We start from the raw sequence: 20,640 nt of genomic DNA, 5'->3' as shown, positions 1-20,640 counted from the left end.
TGTAAATCCTTGCTCTTCCTTGCAATCACATCCTCCAAACTAGATAAGGCACATAAAATATTTTTTGGAAAATTTATGCAAGATGGTTGAAGCATAGGTTAGGTACGTGGAAGTTTTGAATACATCAAAATTATGGAGGAAGAAACTGACACGTGTCTCACATGCTTAAAGCCATATCACAAAAAAATAGAGAATATAGATTTTTTTTTATCTTCAAAATAATGTCAAAATATTTTTTATTTTATTTCCAATTAACAATGAGGAAATATAATGTCAAAATATTTGTTTAATATATTATTTTATGAGATAATAAGTCTTGCATTATATAATTATATATATCAATATAAATGCCAGACATTTCTATTCAGATTTGGTTATATAATAATAATAATAATAATAATAATAATAATAATAATAATAATGGGTGTAATCGTTAATAAAAATTTAGTTGAATATAATAATATGATTAAATCTATAAGTAACATAGAATTAAATCAAAGTGAATATAATAATATGATAGAATATATAAATACCACATAATTAAATCAAAATAAACTTTAGTGTTTGTTGGTATTTCATTTATATTTTTTTAGGGTTGAGTTAAACACTGTTCTCTCAAATTGTTGTAAGATTGTTGAAGAACTTAAACGAACAAAATACATGAAAATCTATGCCACATACAAAATTATTGAATTAAAATGGTCCGAAAAAATACACAGATATTCTACATGAAAAAAATGTTTACAAAAAGCTATGTGAGTTAGAGGAATTCTTTATCTAAGATAGAATTATCAAAACTGTGACCTTTTACCAACTACCACCTCTTCAGAGGTTCCCTTAGGGGCTTGAGAATTTGAGCTCTCAAAGATTCTTAACTTCATCAGCATCATCAGACATATAAAAGCTTCCACCATCTATGCAACTAATAGGCCAAAAAAGAAGAAGAGATCTTTCAAATCTTTTCGATCTACCCATTGCACACCAAGATGCAATTGCTAGTAAAAAAAAACCGCCCATCTATTTAGATTTCCAAAAGTCAAAGTCAAAAGTCCAAGTCAAAAGTTCGAAATTAAAAGAACAGAAGTTACTATATTTACGCATCACATATAAAAGCCAAAAAGTTAAAGAAAGAAATTGCTAAGCCTGCGATACCGTACAGTACTTTAATCGCATCTCAATGGTAGGCTCAAATCTGGAGGATTCAACATTTTTGTAGGGCACTCCCGAGCTTCAAAGTTTTCTCATTGGGTTTTTGCATCGATGGAATTAAATGGCGAAAAATCAGAAAAGATGGTCTCCGATTCGAAGGGATCATCAAAATTCTCCTTCTCCCTGCCTACAAAATCTTCTGGTAAGCCCAAGGTGAAGCCATCGGAAGATAAAGAATTTCACGAGGAGGAAGACAGGCCCGAATTTGTGAACGAATTCGACCCCGCCAAGCCAATAAAGAAAGTGAAGGTCGTTCCCAAGCTAGAAAATTCATGGCGTCCGGAGAAAAGGATGAAGAACATTCAGATGAAGGATTCCGAGCTGCAATTCGAGCCCGAAGCAGATCTGAAAGATTCTCACGATTCCAATGTAGAGTTTGGCTTGAACCTCAGAACCCATGTTGCTGTTCCCATGGAAGTTGATAAGAATGGAGAGGAGGGGTTTAAAGGGATTGATGAAAACGAGAAAATCAATAATTCGGGTGTTTTAGGGTTTATGAATTCTGGCGAGGAGGAAAGAAAGAGATTGCGGGAATCTATTGATGAGTTACCTGAGGAGGCCTCGCTTGAGGCATATTCGAGCTTGCCTGTGGAAGATTTTGGAGCTGCTCTTTTGAGGGGCATGGGTTGGTCTGAAGAGAAAGGGATTGGGCGTGCGAAGGAGCCTGTCATGCCTATTGAGTATGTGAGGAGGGTGGGGAGAGAGGGGCTTGGGGCTACTCCTGCGCCTTCTTTGGAGAAGTCCAAGAAGTTTGTGAAGCCTGGTGAGAGCAGGGAGGGCAGGAGGAGAGACCTTGTTGCTGCACCTGGGCCTGATGGGAGGATTAGGAATGTTGTTAATGTAGGGGAGAAGCTTGTTGAGAGGCATCGGAAGGGTGTTGCTGTGGGGAAGATTATGTTTATTGCAGAGGGCAGACATGTTGGGTTGAGGGGTGAGGTTACTGAAGTTTTGGGGGAGGGTTCTGGTGATAAACGTGTGGTTATGAGGCTCTGCAAAAGCGAGGAGAAGGTGGTTGTGGGTGTGGGGGATGTGGCCGATGTGGGTTCCGTGGAGGAGGTAGATTGTCTGAGGAGGCTTAAGGAGGTGAGGGTCGATGGAAGGGGGACTTCTAGGGATGGGAGGGCTCAAAAGGGTTATAAGGATGAAGAGAACGGATCAGTTCGGAGCAGAGACAGAGACGGTGTCAGGGACTCTGGCAGTAGGGATGAGAAACATGATAGGAGAGAAGAAGACTATGGGAGCAGGGATGAGAAAAAAATGGATGAGATGGGAAGGGGAGAGTGCGAAAGGGATAACAGATTCAGGGACGAGAGAAGGGAATCTAGGAGCCGAGAGCAGGGAAAATCTGTCAACGATGACAGCAGGGATGAGAAGAGGCATGACAACAGGAGAGAGGACTGGGACAGGCCGAGTAGACAGTCGGACGTGTACAGGGATAGAGGACATCAGGGTGAAAAGGGCAATTGGAAGGGAGATGGCAGACGGGATGAATACCGTGACAGGAAGGAGGATGCTAGGCGAGAAGATTATCGTGATAGGAAGGAGGATCCTATGCAAGACAAATACCATAATAGGAAGGAAAATTCTAGGCGGCAAAATTACAATGACAGGGAGGAGGTAAAAAACAGAAAGGGCGAGGAGGAACGGAGCGAATCAAGAGATATGAGAAATAGAAATGACGGAACTGCAAACATGAAGGAGAAGCAAACCAATGAAGATAGGAGGAAGACTGAATTTGAGAGTAAGGCAAATGAAAAAAGCAGGTCTGAGAATGGAATTCAGGAAAGTGTTTTACCAATCTCTTGGCTCACAAGTCAAATAAGGGTTAGAGTAATTAGCAAAGATTTTCAGGGAGGAAAGCTCTACTTAAAAAAGGGCAGAGTCATTGATGTGGTGGATCCGACTACATGTGATCTGTTGATGGACGAGAATGGAGTGGTTGTTCAAGGAGTAAAACAGGATGATTTGGAGACTGCTCTACCAAAGAGAGGTGGTCTAGTTATGGTTGTTGAGGGAAAGCAAAGGGGTGTTGTTGGAAAACTATTGGAAAGGGATTCAGATAAGGGAGTTGGGTTGGTCCGGAAAGAGGACACCTACGAGACACTGACTTTGTCTCTTGATCATATTGCTGAATTTCTAGGGGAGCCAGAAGAACTTGGTTATTGATGAAACGTGTTAGCGCTATGTAAGATGACGCTGCATTTTTATGACCTTATTTTCTGATGTTGCTTAACTTCATTCAAAGGTTGGTGCTCGATCTTGAACATCATTTTTCTGCAGACTATAATGTAATTCTGCTTGAACAAATATTTGTTGATTGGGAACATGCCTTGTTGCTAGTCTCTCTATTTTGTGAAATATTAAATATGTCTGACAAATGCATTTTAAAGTTTATTAGATTGTCATTTTTGGAGGACATTTGAACTAACGTCCTTTATTATCAATATGGAATTCTTGCCAAAATATGCACACTACTTGAAGCTTTTCAAATGCCAGCAATACCACTGCGTTCTTTAACATTGCTTTTGGATCAGTGGTTTTGATTTGTATCCATATAATAGAAGTTACCCTATGATTTAGGAAGATTGACACAATTTCTTGTTCCTTTCTTCTTCTTGATCTACTTTGAAGTATTTTGTTTTTAATTTTTTGCTATTTGTTATGTGGTGTACAATACAAATTTTAGCCAATGTTCGAAAGCACTCATGAATGTCATGATTTTTTTCAATCTGTGTGGAACCATAAACAAAAACCATGCTAAATCTTTTTAATCATTCAAAGAGATCACGTACTTAATCTTACCTATAATGAGTGATGTACATGCAGTTGCTCTTGCTCGTTTGCCTCAACAAGGAAGATTCCAAAATATTCACCATGATGCAATAAAAGTGTTTTTTTCTGTTTTCTATAAAGTCTATTCTGGGGGCAGTGAAATTCCTTATTGTACTTTGACGATAATGCATAAATTCCATCAAGTTGAGGAAGTGTCAAAATCGAATCTGGCGAGAGGCATTTTAACCTAGGTACTTTATTGGTTTTGAATGTATTACTAAGAGCAACGAGGTAGGAATTTTTCTCAACAGTAAGAAAATTGCAAGGTGGTGTTGTGGTACAGGTCTTGAATTGAAGAAGCATGTAAAAAGCGAAGTGCAATGAATCATTGAGATCATTTAAGAAATGTTCTGAATCCTTCTGTATGCATATGGCTTTGATTGCTTTTTGGTTGTGAGTAGTGGAGTTGGTGTTGTGGGTCAGGGATTATGCCAATGGTTTAGTTTGCACTAGATTATTAAATTCTGAACAATACTTATTTCAAATTGTTACCAATCAAGCTTGTTCGTAAGCTGTTTTTTAGAGGTTCTAGTAAATTTTTGGGTTATTTCTATCTTAAAAAACCACACAGATCAGAATATTTATTACTTGCTGAAATAACAGATTGTATCACCCAGTAAAATTATATCACATTTATAGGTAAACTTGACAAATTGTCGTGGGATTGATTGTGCCTCAGTTCTAAGTTATATGATCCTCTTTTTAACTCAGACTTCTTGTCTTCCCTCCTATTCCTTTGCTGCTGTCTTCCACTCTCTATGTGGATACTAACGTTTCATTTCTTATAAATTTTAATTTTCCTAATTCTTCTGCACTAGAGCAATTTCAATCCTTTGGACAACAATCGGGTGACAAAATTTTCAAGCTGTTCTCTTGATGATAATGTTAATAAAGGTGACTTGATGGTTGGTGTTGAGATTGTTATTGAGATTTTTGTCCAGGGGTTGTTGGAAAATGTGCTAAACCTCTATATCTTCTAAACCACCCAATACGAAAGTTCCGCTTGTGGAAATGCAAGCTTCAAAGTATTTGAAGCAGAATCCAGGACTGGTGATTATTAAGGATAACAAAGGCAACATTGTGGTTATAATGCATAAATCTTATTGTTTTTCCAAAGTAGAGGATCATCTTCAAATAGTGGCAGCTTAGTGGCAGCTTAGTTGAACTTGGTGTTATTACGAAATGTAATTGGTAAAATATTGAATGTATTAACATGAAATGATCGAGAGATCATTTAAAGGATCTAGAAAACAATGTTTCTAAAAAGAAACAAGCGAAAATAGAAACAAGCTAAATATTTACAATAGATTACATAATTGACCATTAACTAAATATAAAAGATATTATTCTAAGACCCTCCCTTAATGGTCAATCTATCAACTACACCAAGTTGCCCCCTAAATTTCACAAACTTGTTTGGGCTTAGAGACTTGGTGAGGATATCTGCTGTCTGATCTACCGTCGGAACATACGACAACTGAACTGACCCATCTTTAACCAACTTCCAAATGAAATGACAATGAAGTTCAATATGCTTGGTTCTCTCGTGGAAGACTGGATTCTTGGCCAGTTTGAGCACCCCTTGATTGTCACAGTAAAGGGGAGTAGGACCTGTTTGAGACATTTGCATGCCTGAAAGCATTCGTTGAAGCCAAACTGCCTCACAAGCTGCCTTAATTGTTCCTCAATACTCAACTTCTGTCGATGAAAGAGCCACTGCCTTCTACTTCTTGCTAGTCCATGTGACTACACCAGATCCCAAATTGAAAACATACCTAGATGTTGCCCAATCCGAGTCTGTGTAACCAGAGAGTCTAGGATCGCGACTTATGTTGTATAGGAGGCCAAAATCAGAAGTGCCCTTCACATAACGCAGCTCACGCTTCGCTTTTACTCAATGATTAACTTTTGGAGTTGTCATGAAGCGTGAAATGTAGCTCACTGCAAAACTGAGATCAGGCCTAGTAGTAGTAAGATAGATTAGAGTGCCCACCAGTTACCTGAATGCTGATTCGTTCACCACAGGTGAGTCCGATTTGGCTGTCAGCTTCAACCCTTTCTCCATAGGTGTGGATGCAGGTTTGCAGTCTTGCATCCTAAACTTGTCTAGCAAACTTCGAGCATACTTAGACTGAGAAATGAAGATACTACCTTCAATCTGCCAAACTTCAACACCTAAACAATAGTGGAGAAGTCCCAAGTCTGTCATGTCAAAGGATTGGCACAAACTTTGTTTGATCTGATTGATCAAAGTTGTTGAACTACCAGTGATAATTAGGTCATCAACATAGACAACAAGAATAAGAATGTCATCCCCAGTGTTTTTGACATACAGATTAGAATCAAATGGACTCCTTTGAAAGCCGTTATCTATGAGGTACTTGTCAATCTTGATGTTCCAAGCCCGATGAGCCTGTTTGAGGCCATAGAGTGCTTTCACAAGTCTGCACACCTGATGTTCATTTCCAGCAACCTGAATCCCTGGAGGCTGTGTCATGTAGACCTCTTCTTGCAACTCACCGTTGAGGAATGCACTCTTAACATCCATTTGATGGACTTTCCAACCAAACTTAGTTGCTAAGGCAAGGACAAGCCGAATGGTACTCATCTTGGCTGTAGGAGCAAAAGTCTCCTCATAGTCAATGCCTTCTTTCAGTGAGAAACCTCGAGCAACGAGACGAGCTTTGTACTTGTCAAGGGTTCCGTCAGCTTTGTACTTAGCTTTATACACCCTTTTGCAGCTAATGGGCATTGGTGGAAGATCAAAAAGGACCCAAGTGTTATTCTTTAGAAGACTCTGGTGTTCAGCTTCCATAGCCTTTTCCCACTCAGGAATCCCTTTAGTTTCAGAATATGTTTGAGGCTCAAAAACACTATGAATGTTGGCCATGAGAGCATAGTTAACTATATTTTGCTGCTTGCCCTTGTTTCTGGAAGATCTACCCTCAATGAAACCATCAGGATGAAGATCACTGATGGTCTTAGCCCACCACTTAGGATGAAGAGTAGAAGTGCCAACATCAGATGCAGGAGAAATGATTGGAATTGGAGGTGGAATAGGATCTGAAACAAGTGGAAGTTTAGCATCATCCAGAGGAAATTCAAGTAGTGCATCATCAATTTCAGAATCTGCATCATCCCTCTCAATCAGGTGAACCAAATGGAAGATGGACACCTAAATCTGAAGCCTTCAAAGGTTGATCCTCAAAATTCTGCTTAGATGAGGAAAGGTGAAAAGGCCCTCGTTCTTCATCAAAGACAACATCATGATTGAAGATAAGATGATTAGTGTCTATATCAATCGGTCGGTAAGTCTTGTGGTTGTTACTGTACCCTGTAAACATAAGCTTCTGGCTCTTGGAATCCAACTTGGAGTGCTTGGCATCTAGAATCCAAACATATGCTAAAGAGCCAAAAACTTTCAAATGATTGATATTGGGTTTGCGACCAGTCCAGGCTTCCTCAAGAGTCTTCCCCTTAACGACATGTGTAGGAGATCAATTAAGAAGATAGACTGCATTAAACACTGCTTCTGCCCAATGTTTTTAAGGAACATTCTTGTGTTCCAATATTGACCTAGCCATTTCAGTGATGGTGTGGTTACGACATTCTACAACGCTATTCTGCTGAGGAGTGTACAGTGTGGTTTATTGGTGTTTGATGCCATGTGTATCATAGAAGTTGGAGAAAGCAGTAGAACAAAACTCCCCCCCCATTATCTGACCTAAGAGTGACAATAGTACAACTAGACTCTTTCTCTACTAAGGTCTTAAAACTTCTGGAATATAGTAAACACATCTGATTTTTGTCTAAGAAAGTACACCCACATTTTACGACTGAAATCATCAACAAAAAGCAAGAAATACTTGCACCTAGTAACAGAAGGTGTATTCATTGGACCACATACATCAACGTGGACCAATTGTAGTACCTTAGAGGCTCGCCATGAGTTACCATCCTTGAACGGTGCCTTGTGCTACTTCCCAGCTTGACAAGCTTCACAAACTTGTTGATTTTGAGTTTGAATTTAAGGTAGGCCATGTACGAAATTTTCCCAAACAAGCTGAGCAAGGTAGTGAATGTTCAGGTGACCATATCGTTGATGCTAGAGACTGCTGATAGAGGAGGATTTAGCTGCAAAAGCATGCTCAAGAGAATCACCTGTATCCACAAGTTTGTATAGACCATGATCCTCGATGCCAATAGCTACAATTGTGCGAGATGCATGATCAACAATCGAACACTTGTGTGAACTGAAGATCACATCAAGTTGAGGAGAATGTTGCATAATCTGACTCACTGAGAGAAGGTTGAGTTCTATGCCAGGAACGTAGTATACATTGAGGAAAATGAGATTCCTTCCACTAGACTGTATCTGAATGTTGCCCTTGCTGGCAACGGTATGCTCTTCACCCCCAAAAATGATTGAATTAGTAAAGGGAGAGAATTCTGTAAACCAATCACGTTGATGAGTGAAATGTCGAGACGCATTAGAATCTATATACCAGGCAGAAGACTTCACATGGTCTGTAGGTCTTTTAGCCATGAAGGCGTAAAAGGTAGACTCTTTCTGCTTTGTGTGCTCAACGACATTGGCTTTAGGTTGAGACCCTCCCTGCTTCCGCTGTTCGGAAGCCAAATGATTGCGATAATCCTTGATCATGTGGCCATATTTATGTCAGTAGTTGCATTGAACCTTCTTCTTTTTCGAACCATCCTGAGACTGATTGGAGTCCTTCTGCTGAGATGATTGAGATGATTGATTTTTGCCTTTATCCTTGTAAAAGGATTTTGCTGCAATGGCTTGTTCTGAGGAGGACAAAGTTGCACTACTACCAAATTGTTGTTTCCAATGGTCCTGTTGTACAAGTTTGGTGCACAACTTTGGAAATTTCAAATCAACATTTGTTGAAGTAATGTTGAGAGTTTCTATGAAGTGCTCATAGGATTTTGGTAGACTTTTCAAGTTGATGACTACCATATCTTCTTCCTCCATTTTCCGACTAATAGCTTTGAGTTGATCTCAAATGCCCTTAATCTTCGTAAAATGCTCCTGTAAGGACATACGTTCATCCATCATGATGGAGAACAACTAGTTCTTCAGGAAGAATGCTCGGCTCTTGTCGAAAGTTTCATGCAATTCCTTGAGGTGCTTCTAGATATTTGATGTTGACTTGCTAGAGGGAATCTGAGGCAACTGGTCATCTGTGACAGAGAGCTTGAGGAGCATGACGGCTTCTTGATTCCGCTCATTAAACTTGTCCTGGTCCTGTCCAACTGTGGTAGGACGAGTCTCTTTTCCCAAAATGAGATCATCAAGGCGGCGATATTTGAAGATGGTCATCATCCGCTGCTTCCATGTGTTATAATTTTTGCCGTTGAATCTCTGACTGCCTTTCGACATTAAGTTGGTCAATGACGCCATTGTGCACGCTTTTCGAGTCATGGAAAATGAGAAATTCTATAAAGGCAAAAAGCTGAAAATGGAATCCAAGGCACGAATCCCAATGCAAAAACAAAGGCAACACCAGGAATAGACTTCAAAAAATACGAAGTACGACTGGCACGAAACACAAGGTATAGATGTTTGCAGACCCAAAAAATTTTGACGACCCAAAAAACTTCGCAAAAAACCCAGAAAGAATTTGTGTGATCAAAAATTAATTCTGGCAAAATCTGAGGGTTTTTTGCAGTGTTCCACGGGCGTTAGGGATGGGGGGACTTTTCCGGGACGGGGGGACCAAGGGCCTAAATTTGGGGATGGCAGCGGGGGGGTGGTGGGGTGGTGGTGCTCATATACTTATACATATACATATAGTACTTGAAAAACTAGTTTTGAAAAGATGTATAACAATATAACAGTATAAGAATTAGATTTCAAATGAAATTTTAGGAAATACCAAGATTACTTAGATTAGTAATACTAATTGCTAAATGCTAAATAAAATTTGACAAATGAAATTGTCAAATTGGAGATTTCTCATTTCTATCATATGAATATCGAAAAAGGAAAGCGAAAATACGAATATTTGATGCCATTGCAAAGTCTATAATAATAAAGATGATTACATGATTCATCATTACATGAGTAGCCAAATACAAATACGTGTAGCAATAGCATTGCAAAAGAGACTAGAGTCAAAGACAAAATGACAAAACTCAAAATGTAGCTAATGGAGGCCTCTAATCATCTATTAGCTCCTCCTCACGGGAACTGTTGGACTCCTGAAGATCAAGGTCCCTCAAGCTCACACCAACTAGCCCTGCATCTGAAGTGGTAGGATCATCCTCATCAATCTGTGAAGGCTCCTCTGGCTCTACATCCCATCGTGCCGCTGGACTCTCCTTGTACACGAGTGTCTTGCGGTCTATGCGACGCAAAGCACTGTGTACAACCACAAGCTTCTCTGCTCTCTTAGAAGTAAGTTTGTTCCTCTTAAGAGAGTGGATGAAGCTATATGTAGACCAGTTCCTCTCAGCAGTTGAAGAACTGGAAACCTGGGATAGCAGACGGATGGCTAGAGTGGTGGTCAAAGATTTCGGCCCATGACAATTCCACCACAAAAGTGGGTCCTCCTGTGCCATAGTGTCTATATCCATCTTTGCCGCATCTGAATAACCTCTAAGAGTGGCAAATCTTCCCCACTCAGTGTGCATTGTGCCGGCATCTCTGGAATCAAACATCTTCTCTATGCACCTAAAGAAACCCGCCTTCACCTCATCATCTTGAATCGGTGTCATTCTACCCGGTCTAGCCTTGTACCACTTAGGATTCAAGGCAAAGGCAGCCATATGCAAAGGAGTGTTCAACTTGTCCCATCTACTCTGAATGATAGGTCGGATTTGCTCATTGTAGAATGCTAGAGAGGGGTCCTTCACTCGCACAACAACCCTCATCTGGTCCAGCATAGAGTCAATGCACTCATACACCTCTCCAAGGTTAGGTGCATCCCCATCCCCATCCCCATATCTGATCACCTGGAATACTGGAGAAATGATGGAGACAATGTATTTCGCATCAGTCCAAAACACATCACTCTTCACTATATCCTTCACCCTTCTCCCCTGCTCTGTCTTGGCCTCAGCCCACCTATTCCACTCATTAGTCATAACCATGAGTTGCAATGCCTCTTGCAACTCAATCATTCTCTCCAAGAGAATGAAATAGGATGCATATCTAGTCTCAACTGGTTTCAAGAACTCCTTCTTCGCGAAGGTCCTGAAGAGTGCATGTGAAGTGTGGTGGTTGCAGATAAACATCTGCACATCTCTCGCATCGGTGAACACTCCTCTAATCCAGTCAATCTTCCCCATGTCCTTGAGTGCATTGTTCATGGCATGCACACAACATGGGGTCCACCAAATGTGTCTATAGGCTGCCTCAACGAGTCTCCCTGCTGCTCTACACACATAGGCTGCATCTGTCACTACTTGGACCGCATTTTGTGGCCCAACCTCTTCAATAGCCTCCCCGAGGACCTGAAATTGGAAATCAGCATCTTTATGATGCCTTGTACAATCAACTGCTCTAAGGAAGTATGGGCCCTTTGCACATGTGACCGTGACGTTGATGAGTGGACAATGGCTAATGTTCGTCCACCCATCCATAACTATGCTGCACCCCGATGCCACCCAACATGCCTTCATCTTCTCCATCAAAATATTGATCTTGGAATAGCATTTATCCGAGATCGAGGTCCTCATTTTCGTCTCCCCTGGTGGCACATAAGATGGTCCTCCCTTGGCCACCATAGCCATCATCTCCCTATAATAAGGAGATAGTGTAACATGAAATGGAATGCCATTGGCAAAGAAGAACTTGCCAATGGATTCATCTATCTCATCTCTCAGCTACACATTAAACATATTAGCAATGGGGTTGCTTAGTGGTGTCTGCAACCTATGTTTCCCAGCCATGGCGGCAGTAGAAGTGGAAGTGGATGGAGATCCAAACATCATTCCTCCCGTCTGGGAAGCATGAGAAGTATGTGGCACATTCTGGTTGCCGTGAAGTGCTGCCCTAGCAGACAAAGTAGTAGGCATTGAAATATCTGTGTCATCTGGAACCCCCCAAAGCCTATTAAACTCAATTGTGTATTGTATATTTTTGGCTTCCTCCAAAAACTTACAATGTTTCACGCCTTTTCCTCTCCAAAACAGAAAGTGTGCATTCACCCTACTAATGCTACCGAACCATTCTGTGTCACAAATATTGCACTTCCACTTCCTTGTTCCCCCACTTGAATGTGATGTGCCTTGTATTGATATTCGTGAAGCAAACTGTTTTAGAGGAGACTTAGGATCAAAATGACCCCTAGCATATGGTGCCAACAACTCTGAAGGGCAACCTGTACTAACTGGTGCACTCACCATAGAACGTGGGAGACGCTTGGACGTCTCCCAGGAGACGTCTCCACGTCTCCGCGTCTCCCTGGGAGACGTGGGGACGTCTCCACGTCTTGGCGGCGGTGGCGATGGACGTCGCGTCCCCGAGACGTTTCTGACGGGGGGACGTGCCCAAAAAGGGGGGGGACGCGTCCCCATGGAACACTGGTTTTTTGCAAAACCTTAGCTGGCAGAAAACAAAACCCTATTTTTTGAGCAAATTGCAAATGGATTTTTTTTGTAAAACGTGCCCTTGACAATAGAATATCGAAGGGTTGATTTGAAAACCCTAGCCATCGAAAATCTTGTGCTGTTCGTAGGATTGAAAAATTTGTGAAAATCACGAACTGGAAATCGCGAACAGCAGAGGGCAAAGAAAGAAGTCATCGGAAAGGAAAGCTAGTCTAGATCGTTGTGCAAACACAAGAAACCCCCCCAAAAATTGACGCCGACGCTGAAAATGCAGAATAAAATAAAGTCGCGGAAATCTCAGAACAAAAGGCGTGAAATCGTGGCTCTAAAAACCTTCGCATAGTCGGCAAAATCACAAAAAAGTCGTGACGGAAAAAGAGATATTTTTCTTTTGCATGCCGTTGCGGAATGCCGACTAGAGAGCCCCATGATTTTAAATCGTGTCAAATACAATGGAAGAAATGGATGCAAAATATTGAAGATTGCGGGAGACGAAAAAGAGAGCCAAATTGCAAACAAATAGGTGTAAAAATTGCACGACGAGGGCTCCGATCTGCAAAAACGAAGCCACAAAAAGAGAATGTTGTCTTGGCTAGCAAAAGAGAAACCCATGAACCAGAAAAAAATTTGGCCAAAGAAATTCAAAATGCAGAAGAAACTTTTTTAAAAATTTCTTTCAATTTTTTTGAATTTTTTTTTGTGTTGTGGCTTCGATACCATATTACGAAAAGTAATTGGTAAAATATTGAATGTATTAACATGAAATGATCGAGAGATCATTTAAAGAATTTACAAAACAATGTTTCTAAAAAGAAACAAGCGAAAATAGAAACAAGCTAAATATTTACAATAGATTACATAATTGACCATTAACTAAATATAAAAGATATTATTCTAATAAGAGTTAAATTGATAAATAAATCACAGATCATCTATAATCGACATTAATGTTCCATAACGTGTTTCACCAATGATATGCAATTGACATGGGTGTTCAATGGTACGATTCATTAACACGAATCATTTTCCATTCATACCAAAATATGTCACTCAAAAACAAGCGATAAACATGAAAAATGTAGAGTTTTTGATCTTTTTAAATGAAGAACACATAAAACAAGTGATTTACCCTAGAGATAGAAAGCAACATCAAATGAAAAAGACATAACACAAAGTGATTTACCCTAGATAAACCCAATCAGGCAAAAGCCTCCAGCTAATAATCTATTAACCATTGATGATAATTAGCTAGCTCGGGTTCGCCCCTAGACAGCCCTGGTACTAGTCCGGTCTGGCCTTGGTTCGACCAGGGTTCGAATTTCTTAGAGGTGGTTCGACTTGGCTCAAACCCAGGTGGACCCAAGTCGAACTTGGGCGGCCCAAAAAGCAATATATTAAGCATTTTTTTTTTTTTGGAATCCGCCATGTTAAAATTGAATTTTATACCCTATAAGTGACTTCTAACACATAATCTTGGCTTATTTCTCCTCATTTGTGTTGCAAACAAAAGTTTTTTGACAGCAGGTTGAAGAAAGGGTGAACAAAGTTTGGCTTCCAAGATCAAATAGGAGGAGTTGAAGACTGATTTTTGAAGCTTCAACAAGTGTTGCAGCATCATTTCCATCCATTTGCAAGCTCCCATTGGCTACAAGAGGTAGGTTTGTTAACATTTTTTTCCAATTATTTTTGTTTCACAAATTGTCAAACATGAAACATTAATTGTTTTTCATTATTTTGGTTTTGTTTTTGAATATGTTTATGTTATTTCTTGCCATTGGAACTAGAATGGCATCTACTTCTTCCTTCGTTGGCAATGAACAAACAATTACAAAACAAAGAAATGATCCAAATTTTCCCTTATGGAAGAATGTTGACATTATAAAACCACTTCCAGGAGGTGGGGGATTCCGTTGGAGATGCCAAGGATGTGGTATTGAACGTAATAGTTCATATTATCGGGTGGTAGGCCATTTGTGTGGAATAAAAGGAAGAGGCATAAAAAAATGCCCTGGAAAAGATGTTAAGCCTATACCAGATGAGACGGTGATGAAATATATTAGGGAGCATGAGGAGGCAGAAGAGAGAGAAGCCCGTAGATTGAGTCAAACCGCACGAAAGAAAACAAGGGGAATGCAATCCCCATCTAATCCCGATATTGTAGTAGAAGACCGCCTCTTCTTTTCCACAAATGAACCTGAAAGTGAATCACTCTTGACACGCAAAAGAACAAAGGGGCCTTTAGAAACTGCATTTCAAAATGAGAGTAGAGACATTGCTGACCAAGATGTAGCAAGGTGCATATATGCAAATGGATTGGCTTTCAATGTTGTTCACTCATCATATTGGAAGCAAATGTTGAAAAGTGTTAATGAAGGTCCAAGAGGGTATAAGGACCCAGGTTATGAGAAGGTACGCGAAACATTATTGGAGAAAGAGGTGAAGGGGTTTGAAGATGCATTGAAACCCATAAGGGATTCATGGGCTGAGACAGGTGTATCAATTGTTTCAGATGGGCGGAAAGATTCTAAAAATCGTCCCTTGATTAATGTCATAGCAGTGTCCCCTAAAGGGGCAATGTTTTTGAAAGCTGTGGATTGTGAGGGCCAAGTAAAAGATGGCCAATTTATTGCAGATATTCTCATCTCCGCCATTGAGTCAGTGGGACCCCGCAATGTTGTCCAAGTCATAACGGACAATGCAAAAAATTATAGAGTTATTGGTTTGTTGGTTGAGGAACGCTATGATCACATCTTTTGGATACCTTGTGTGGTACATTCACTCAATCTTACGCTAAAAAGAATGGAGACTAAAATAAAATGGATCAGAGATGTGTATGCAGATGCTGAGGACATCCAAATGTTCATCACAAACCATGACATGTTTCAAGGGATTTTTAGGTTCTTTTCGAATTTGGAGCTATTGAAGGTAAGTGAAATAGTAATTTAGCTTTACATTTTTGGTTTTTTTTAATTTTCAATGTTCATAATATCATTGTGTATTATTTTTTAAAGTTTGGCTTTATTTTTTGTTGCCGAGATTCGTTTTGCATCAAACACAATCGTCTTAAGACGACTTGTGAAAGTTAGAGTGGCACTATTCAATATGGTGATCAACACCAATTGGACTGTATGGAAGCAGAGTAGCAGTGAGAGGGCAGCAAAAATCAGGGACCGAATATTGAATGAGAACTAGTGGGATCTTCTGACATATCTCCTTAGTATCATTGAGCTCATTATGAGCATGATTTGCTATACCAACATGGATAGGCCTTGCATTGGTGAGATTTATGATGGCATCGACTCAATGCTTGAAAAAATGAAGTGCACTATAAATGCAAGAGAGAAAGACCCCAATGAGAAATTCTTCAAAGAAGTGGAAGCAATTGTTGTTGAAAGGTGGAATAAGATGACCACTCCTTTGCATCTTCTTGCCTATGCCTTGACACCAAAGTATTATAGCAATCAATTTCTTGATAAACCAGGAAGGATTCCACCATGGAGAGATCTAGAAGTATTTGATGGGTACAAGGCAGCATTTCTTAGACTATATCTCGATGATGATTTGCGAGATACTATTACAAATGAGTTCATAGAATTTGCAAATGGGAATGGTTCTAAGTGTTGATGTTCTTCGCCATAGATCCAAGAAGGATGCTCATAGTTGGTTGTACTTCCATGGCGCTTGCTTCCAACACCTACAACCCCTTGCTGTCAAAGTTTTATCACAAGTAAGTTTAATTAATTAAAATTTATCACAAGTAAGTTCAATTAATTAAAATTTATCACAAGTTTATTTATAGTTTACTTTGTCTTCATAGGTTGCTAGTAATTTTTAATTTTACTTTTATAAATGTATAACTTTAATTGTTTACTTTGTCTTCATAGGTTGCTAGTTCATCTGCTTCAGAAAGAAATTGGAGCACATACTCTTTCATCCACTCAGTAAAGCGCAATAGGTTGCTATCAAAAAGAGCGGAGAATTAGCATATGTGCATTCCAACCTACGTCTTCTTTCACACAGACAACGTGACTACACCCAAGGGGAAACAAAGATGTGGGATATAGAGCAAGAGCATACTGATTTGGATGCTCCCGCTTCTCAACTTCTTGCATTAACACTTGATGACTCAGATACTGAGCAAGGTTATAGTGCAACTGCAGGTGGCATTGGCTCATCTAATGTTAATGTCAATGTCAATGATGAGGAGGATGAGGATGAGGAGGAGGATGATGAATTAGAAATTTAGAGAATCCATTTGATGATTAAACTTTAAATTGTTGAAAGTTGAAACAATGATACTTGAATATTTTGTCATTTTGATATTAAACTTGATGTATATGATGCTATTATGGTATGATCACGATGCTATGATTACAAGTTTATGTTTGTTTTGTTGTTTATATGATGCTATGTGACATGCTAATCTTAATTCATGCTTATAGGCTGCTCAAATATTAATATATATATAAAATTTACATGTTTTTGTACTAATGAACCCAAACGAACCCAAGCCCCTTCTCAAAATTTTGCCGTATTGGCATACTGGTTCTTTGAACCCGAACCGGTGCCCGAACCCAAACCGGCAACCTAGATAATTAGACTATCCAATCAAGATAAGGAGAACTTGAGTCACTAGGTTCACTGAATTTTATTGAATTTTTTTGAAACCAGGCAAATCTTTAAAAAAACCTAAAAATTGTCCTTAAAATGGCTGTATGAATTTTTGCTCTGTTTGCTTTTTCCACATGTGACTACTTTGGGTTTTAGCTCGCCAATTTCAGTGCTGGTTATTTAAATACATGACACAAATGAAAGCAGAAAATGTATGGCTGAGTGAGTGGGGATGAAAGCAGTTGAGTGTGTGTATATTGTGGAGGGTCAAGTGTGAATGGGTATTATATCATGGATGAAAGTGATGAGGGCTGACTGATTGGCATTCATTATATGGTGAATCAATGGGATGTACATGCTATTTGCATCATTCTTATGAACAGGACCAGGCATTGGGTTTAATGCAATGCAAAAAAATGATAAAAATGTTGAAGATGCAGAGTATTTAATATTTTTGAATAACGAAATATCTGTTCATATAATTACTTTTAGAAATTCCGCTCACCCGAAAATTCCTACTCTAGAAGTACATCACAGGACAGTGAATTGTTAAATGGCATACAAGCTTTTATCAGTTTGTTGCGAGATGAAACATACTGCTGGCAAGGCATTGAAACACGAACAAGCCTTGCATTGTGCATGCCTATTTATAATACCAAAGCTGAATTTGTTTAATCCTTCTTATTATGAGCTATCAGATATTGTAATTAAGAATTATCCTACTCATAGAAGCAGAGAACTCTGTAAAGATCGCGATTAGTCACGATTTCTGAAAAATCAGACTAGCAGCATTTTTTTCCCCAAAATTGTTAGTCCTGCTGAAAATTGTTGAGTGCCGCTCAATGATTTTTTGGCATGTAAATCATACAAAAAATGTGTGAAAGATGGAAATTGTGTTTTAAACTGGAAAAAAATGTGTCACTTTCCCATGAACTGCAAATCCTCATGAAACCCTAAAAACATGCCAAAAAAATGATAAAGTCCTAGTTGCATGACATTTTCCAGCAATGACTGCATATGTTCTTTGGGTGGGATGTGGAAAAAGCTTGAAGCAAAGCTTAAATCTTGCAGGGAGTCGTCAGGTGCTTCAGTTAGGTGATTTTCCTTAATTTTCTTCAAATTTTTCTTCATTATCTTCCAAATGAAGCTACATAGGTAGAGTAACCCACAGTTTATATGTTTTTTCTTTTTTAATAAATTGATATTTTAGTGACTGCCTGAAAACTTAGCATCACTGGTTTCAGACCAATAAATTCCAAATATTATTTTTAAATAGATTATATAGAAAAACATGACTATCAAATTTATGTTCAGTATCACTTCCTTTGACCCTTAAATCTACAAGGGTGGCTAGCAGAAGCATTGATAAGGTGGAAGGAGAAGACTATAAAAACCAACATACATCTTATATATGGTTAAATAATATATGTTACATTCACATTGACTATTTACATGTTTTTCTAACTATTGAATAGATAGACTTTAATTATCTTCAAAATAAATTATTTCATCTAACGTGGGTGGAAATATGCATAAGTTACCTTTTTACAGCACAGGTAAACTTGGAGCTGTCAACTCTTGTATTTTAAGGAGAGTCAATGGAATTTTAATGCACATTAGTTGTTCTATAGTTTTTGGGGAAACTGTCAGCAAACCTTGAGTGCTCTGAATTGGTTACCGTTAAAACTTAATACTGAACTGTGGAAGTGATTTGGATGCATGCATGTTTTGTAATTCATAAAAATCCTTTACAAATGGAGGAAAAGGATTCTTGAGCAATCAATCATTTTATCCAAAATTTGTTGACTATATGAATACTCACCTACATTAAATTAACAGTATAACTGGTTAATCGAGTATCCTTTAGGAGCGCATGACATAAGTTAAACTCAATTCCACTAAGGCAATAGTTTTTATTTGATGAACTGTGATTCCTTGTTGAAGATTGCAGGAATTTCTGAATAAGAAAATGTTTTGGGGATGAGTCTGTTTTTCATTCGCCAAAAAGTTCTCCTTAACTTCCCATATGGATAGTGTCCTGCACTAGAGTCATGTGATGCACCATTTTCACTTATATCTAAAAGTTGCTTCCAAACACATTTTCTTTCTTTTCTTTTGGATGCTTTATTTTAGCTTTTGAACTAGTGTCTACATGTTTAAGCTTCCTTGGATTGGTAGGTTCCATCGTATTTTGGTCCTGTCATAAACATCCCGATTTCTTTGATTAAGCTACATTTTCTTGAATTTCATAATCTTGGGTTAGCCAAGAATATTCTAGCAGATGATGGTCCAGCTGTCCACATTCACCTTTTGTTCCTTGTTCTGCGGTTATACTTTGTAATTAGGTTCAGCATCCCAAAGTCACTTTGTTGAGAGGAAATCACTAAATTTATTTGTCATAGAAAAGTTTGATCTTCAAACTGTTTTGTCTCTTGTTAAACTCATGTTGAAGCCCTGTACTAGAATCAAAGCTTTCTCTTTTCCTCTCACAGAAGTTCACAAGTTCCTCTCAGAGCAGGATACAACTTTAATTTTCACAGCAAGTTCCATATTTTCTCATCACCCTTAGTTTCTATTTATGCATTTCCTCGTGTTTTTTTAATTATAGTGTCACTGGATTATTTCTGAAAGGCATATGGCTATAAGACTAGTGATGGCAGGCATACTGCTTTGACTCTTACAATTATCTAATATGTGTGTTTAACGCTTCTAAAGATTCTTATACTTAGAAAAGAAACTGCAAGTACATTAAATACGATTCTCTATATGCTTTAATTTAGTTACAATTGAACTACATAGGTTGTCTCATGTCAACAAAATGCCATGTGGAGGGGAATTAAAAGAAATTTTCTTCCTAAAAGTATTCATGCTTGCAGACTTCTTATGGTCTTTGATGCCAAACTAGACTGAATTTAAATGCTTTTGCAGATTTGATCAAAATGCCATGTCCAAAACTAAAAGACTTTGCATGGACTGTAATGTCCCTAATAAATGATTGTCAAAAGTTAAACAATATTAATTATTTTATATTAACTTTCCATTTATTAATATAAATAATTAATATTACATGATCTTTGGTGAAAGTATTTTAATAAAGCACCGTTATTAGTCCTTAACTATTACGGGAAATAAAACCAACTTTGGGCAAATAAAAGGATGGCATCAGGAGATGAAAAATATACCGGGAAGAGAAGATTGATTATCTGCGTGATATCAAAACTTGATGAATAATTCCTTTCGCCAGCCATTAACTGGCCTATTGGAACTGTAAGGTGACGAAGCCAAAGGGGAATCTATTGGCATGAGTATTGGTTGATATTACAAATACGCAGGTCATACACACAAGACAGGAGAAACCTATCGGAAGCTTGGCGGGGAGGCACACAAACTCCATTCCTCTCGTGTTTTAGA

General features: G+C 38.7%; 1 protein-coding gene across 3 annotated transcripts in view; it reads left to right on the top strand.

The window, feature by feature from the left end:
- The first annotated feature begins 1,115 nt into the window (after positions 1–1,115).
- LOC131061240 (protein MOS2) overlaps positions 1,116–20,640 on the top strand; it is a 50,436-nt gene continuing 30,911 nt past the window's right edge. For 2 of the 3 annotated variants that reach the window (XM_057994785.2, XM_059214057.1), the window contains exon 1: positions 1,116–3,454. In XM_057994785.2, coding sequence (XP_057850768.2) covers positions 1,261–3,375 — 2,115 coding nt within the window. In that variant the 5' untranslated portion in view covers positions 1,116–1,260 and the 3' untranslated portion in view covers positions 3,376–3,454. Of the gene's footprint in view, positions 3,455–16,502; positions 17,001–20,640 lie in introns of those variants that run through there. The other variant, XM_057994787.2, reaches the window with a different exon arrangement.

The sequence above is a fragment of the Cryptomeria japonica genome, chromosome 11 (genome assembly GCF_030272615.1).
Source record: "Cryptomeria japonica chromosome 11, Sugi_1.0, whole genome shotgun sequence".
Classification (NCBI taxonomy): Eukaryota; Viridiplantae; Streptophyta; class Pinopsida; order Cupressales; family Cupressaceae; genus Cryptomeria; species Cryptomeria japonica.
Note: the sequence above shows the minus strand (reverse complement) of the source record. Positions and strands in the feature narration are given on the sequence as shown.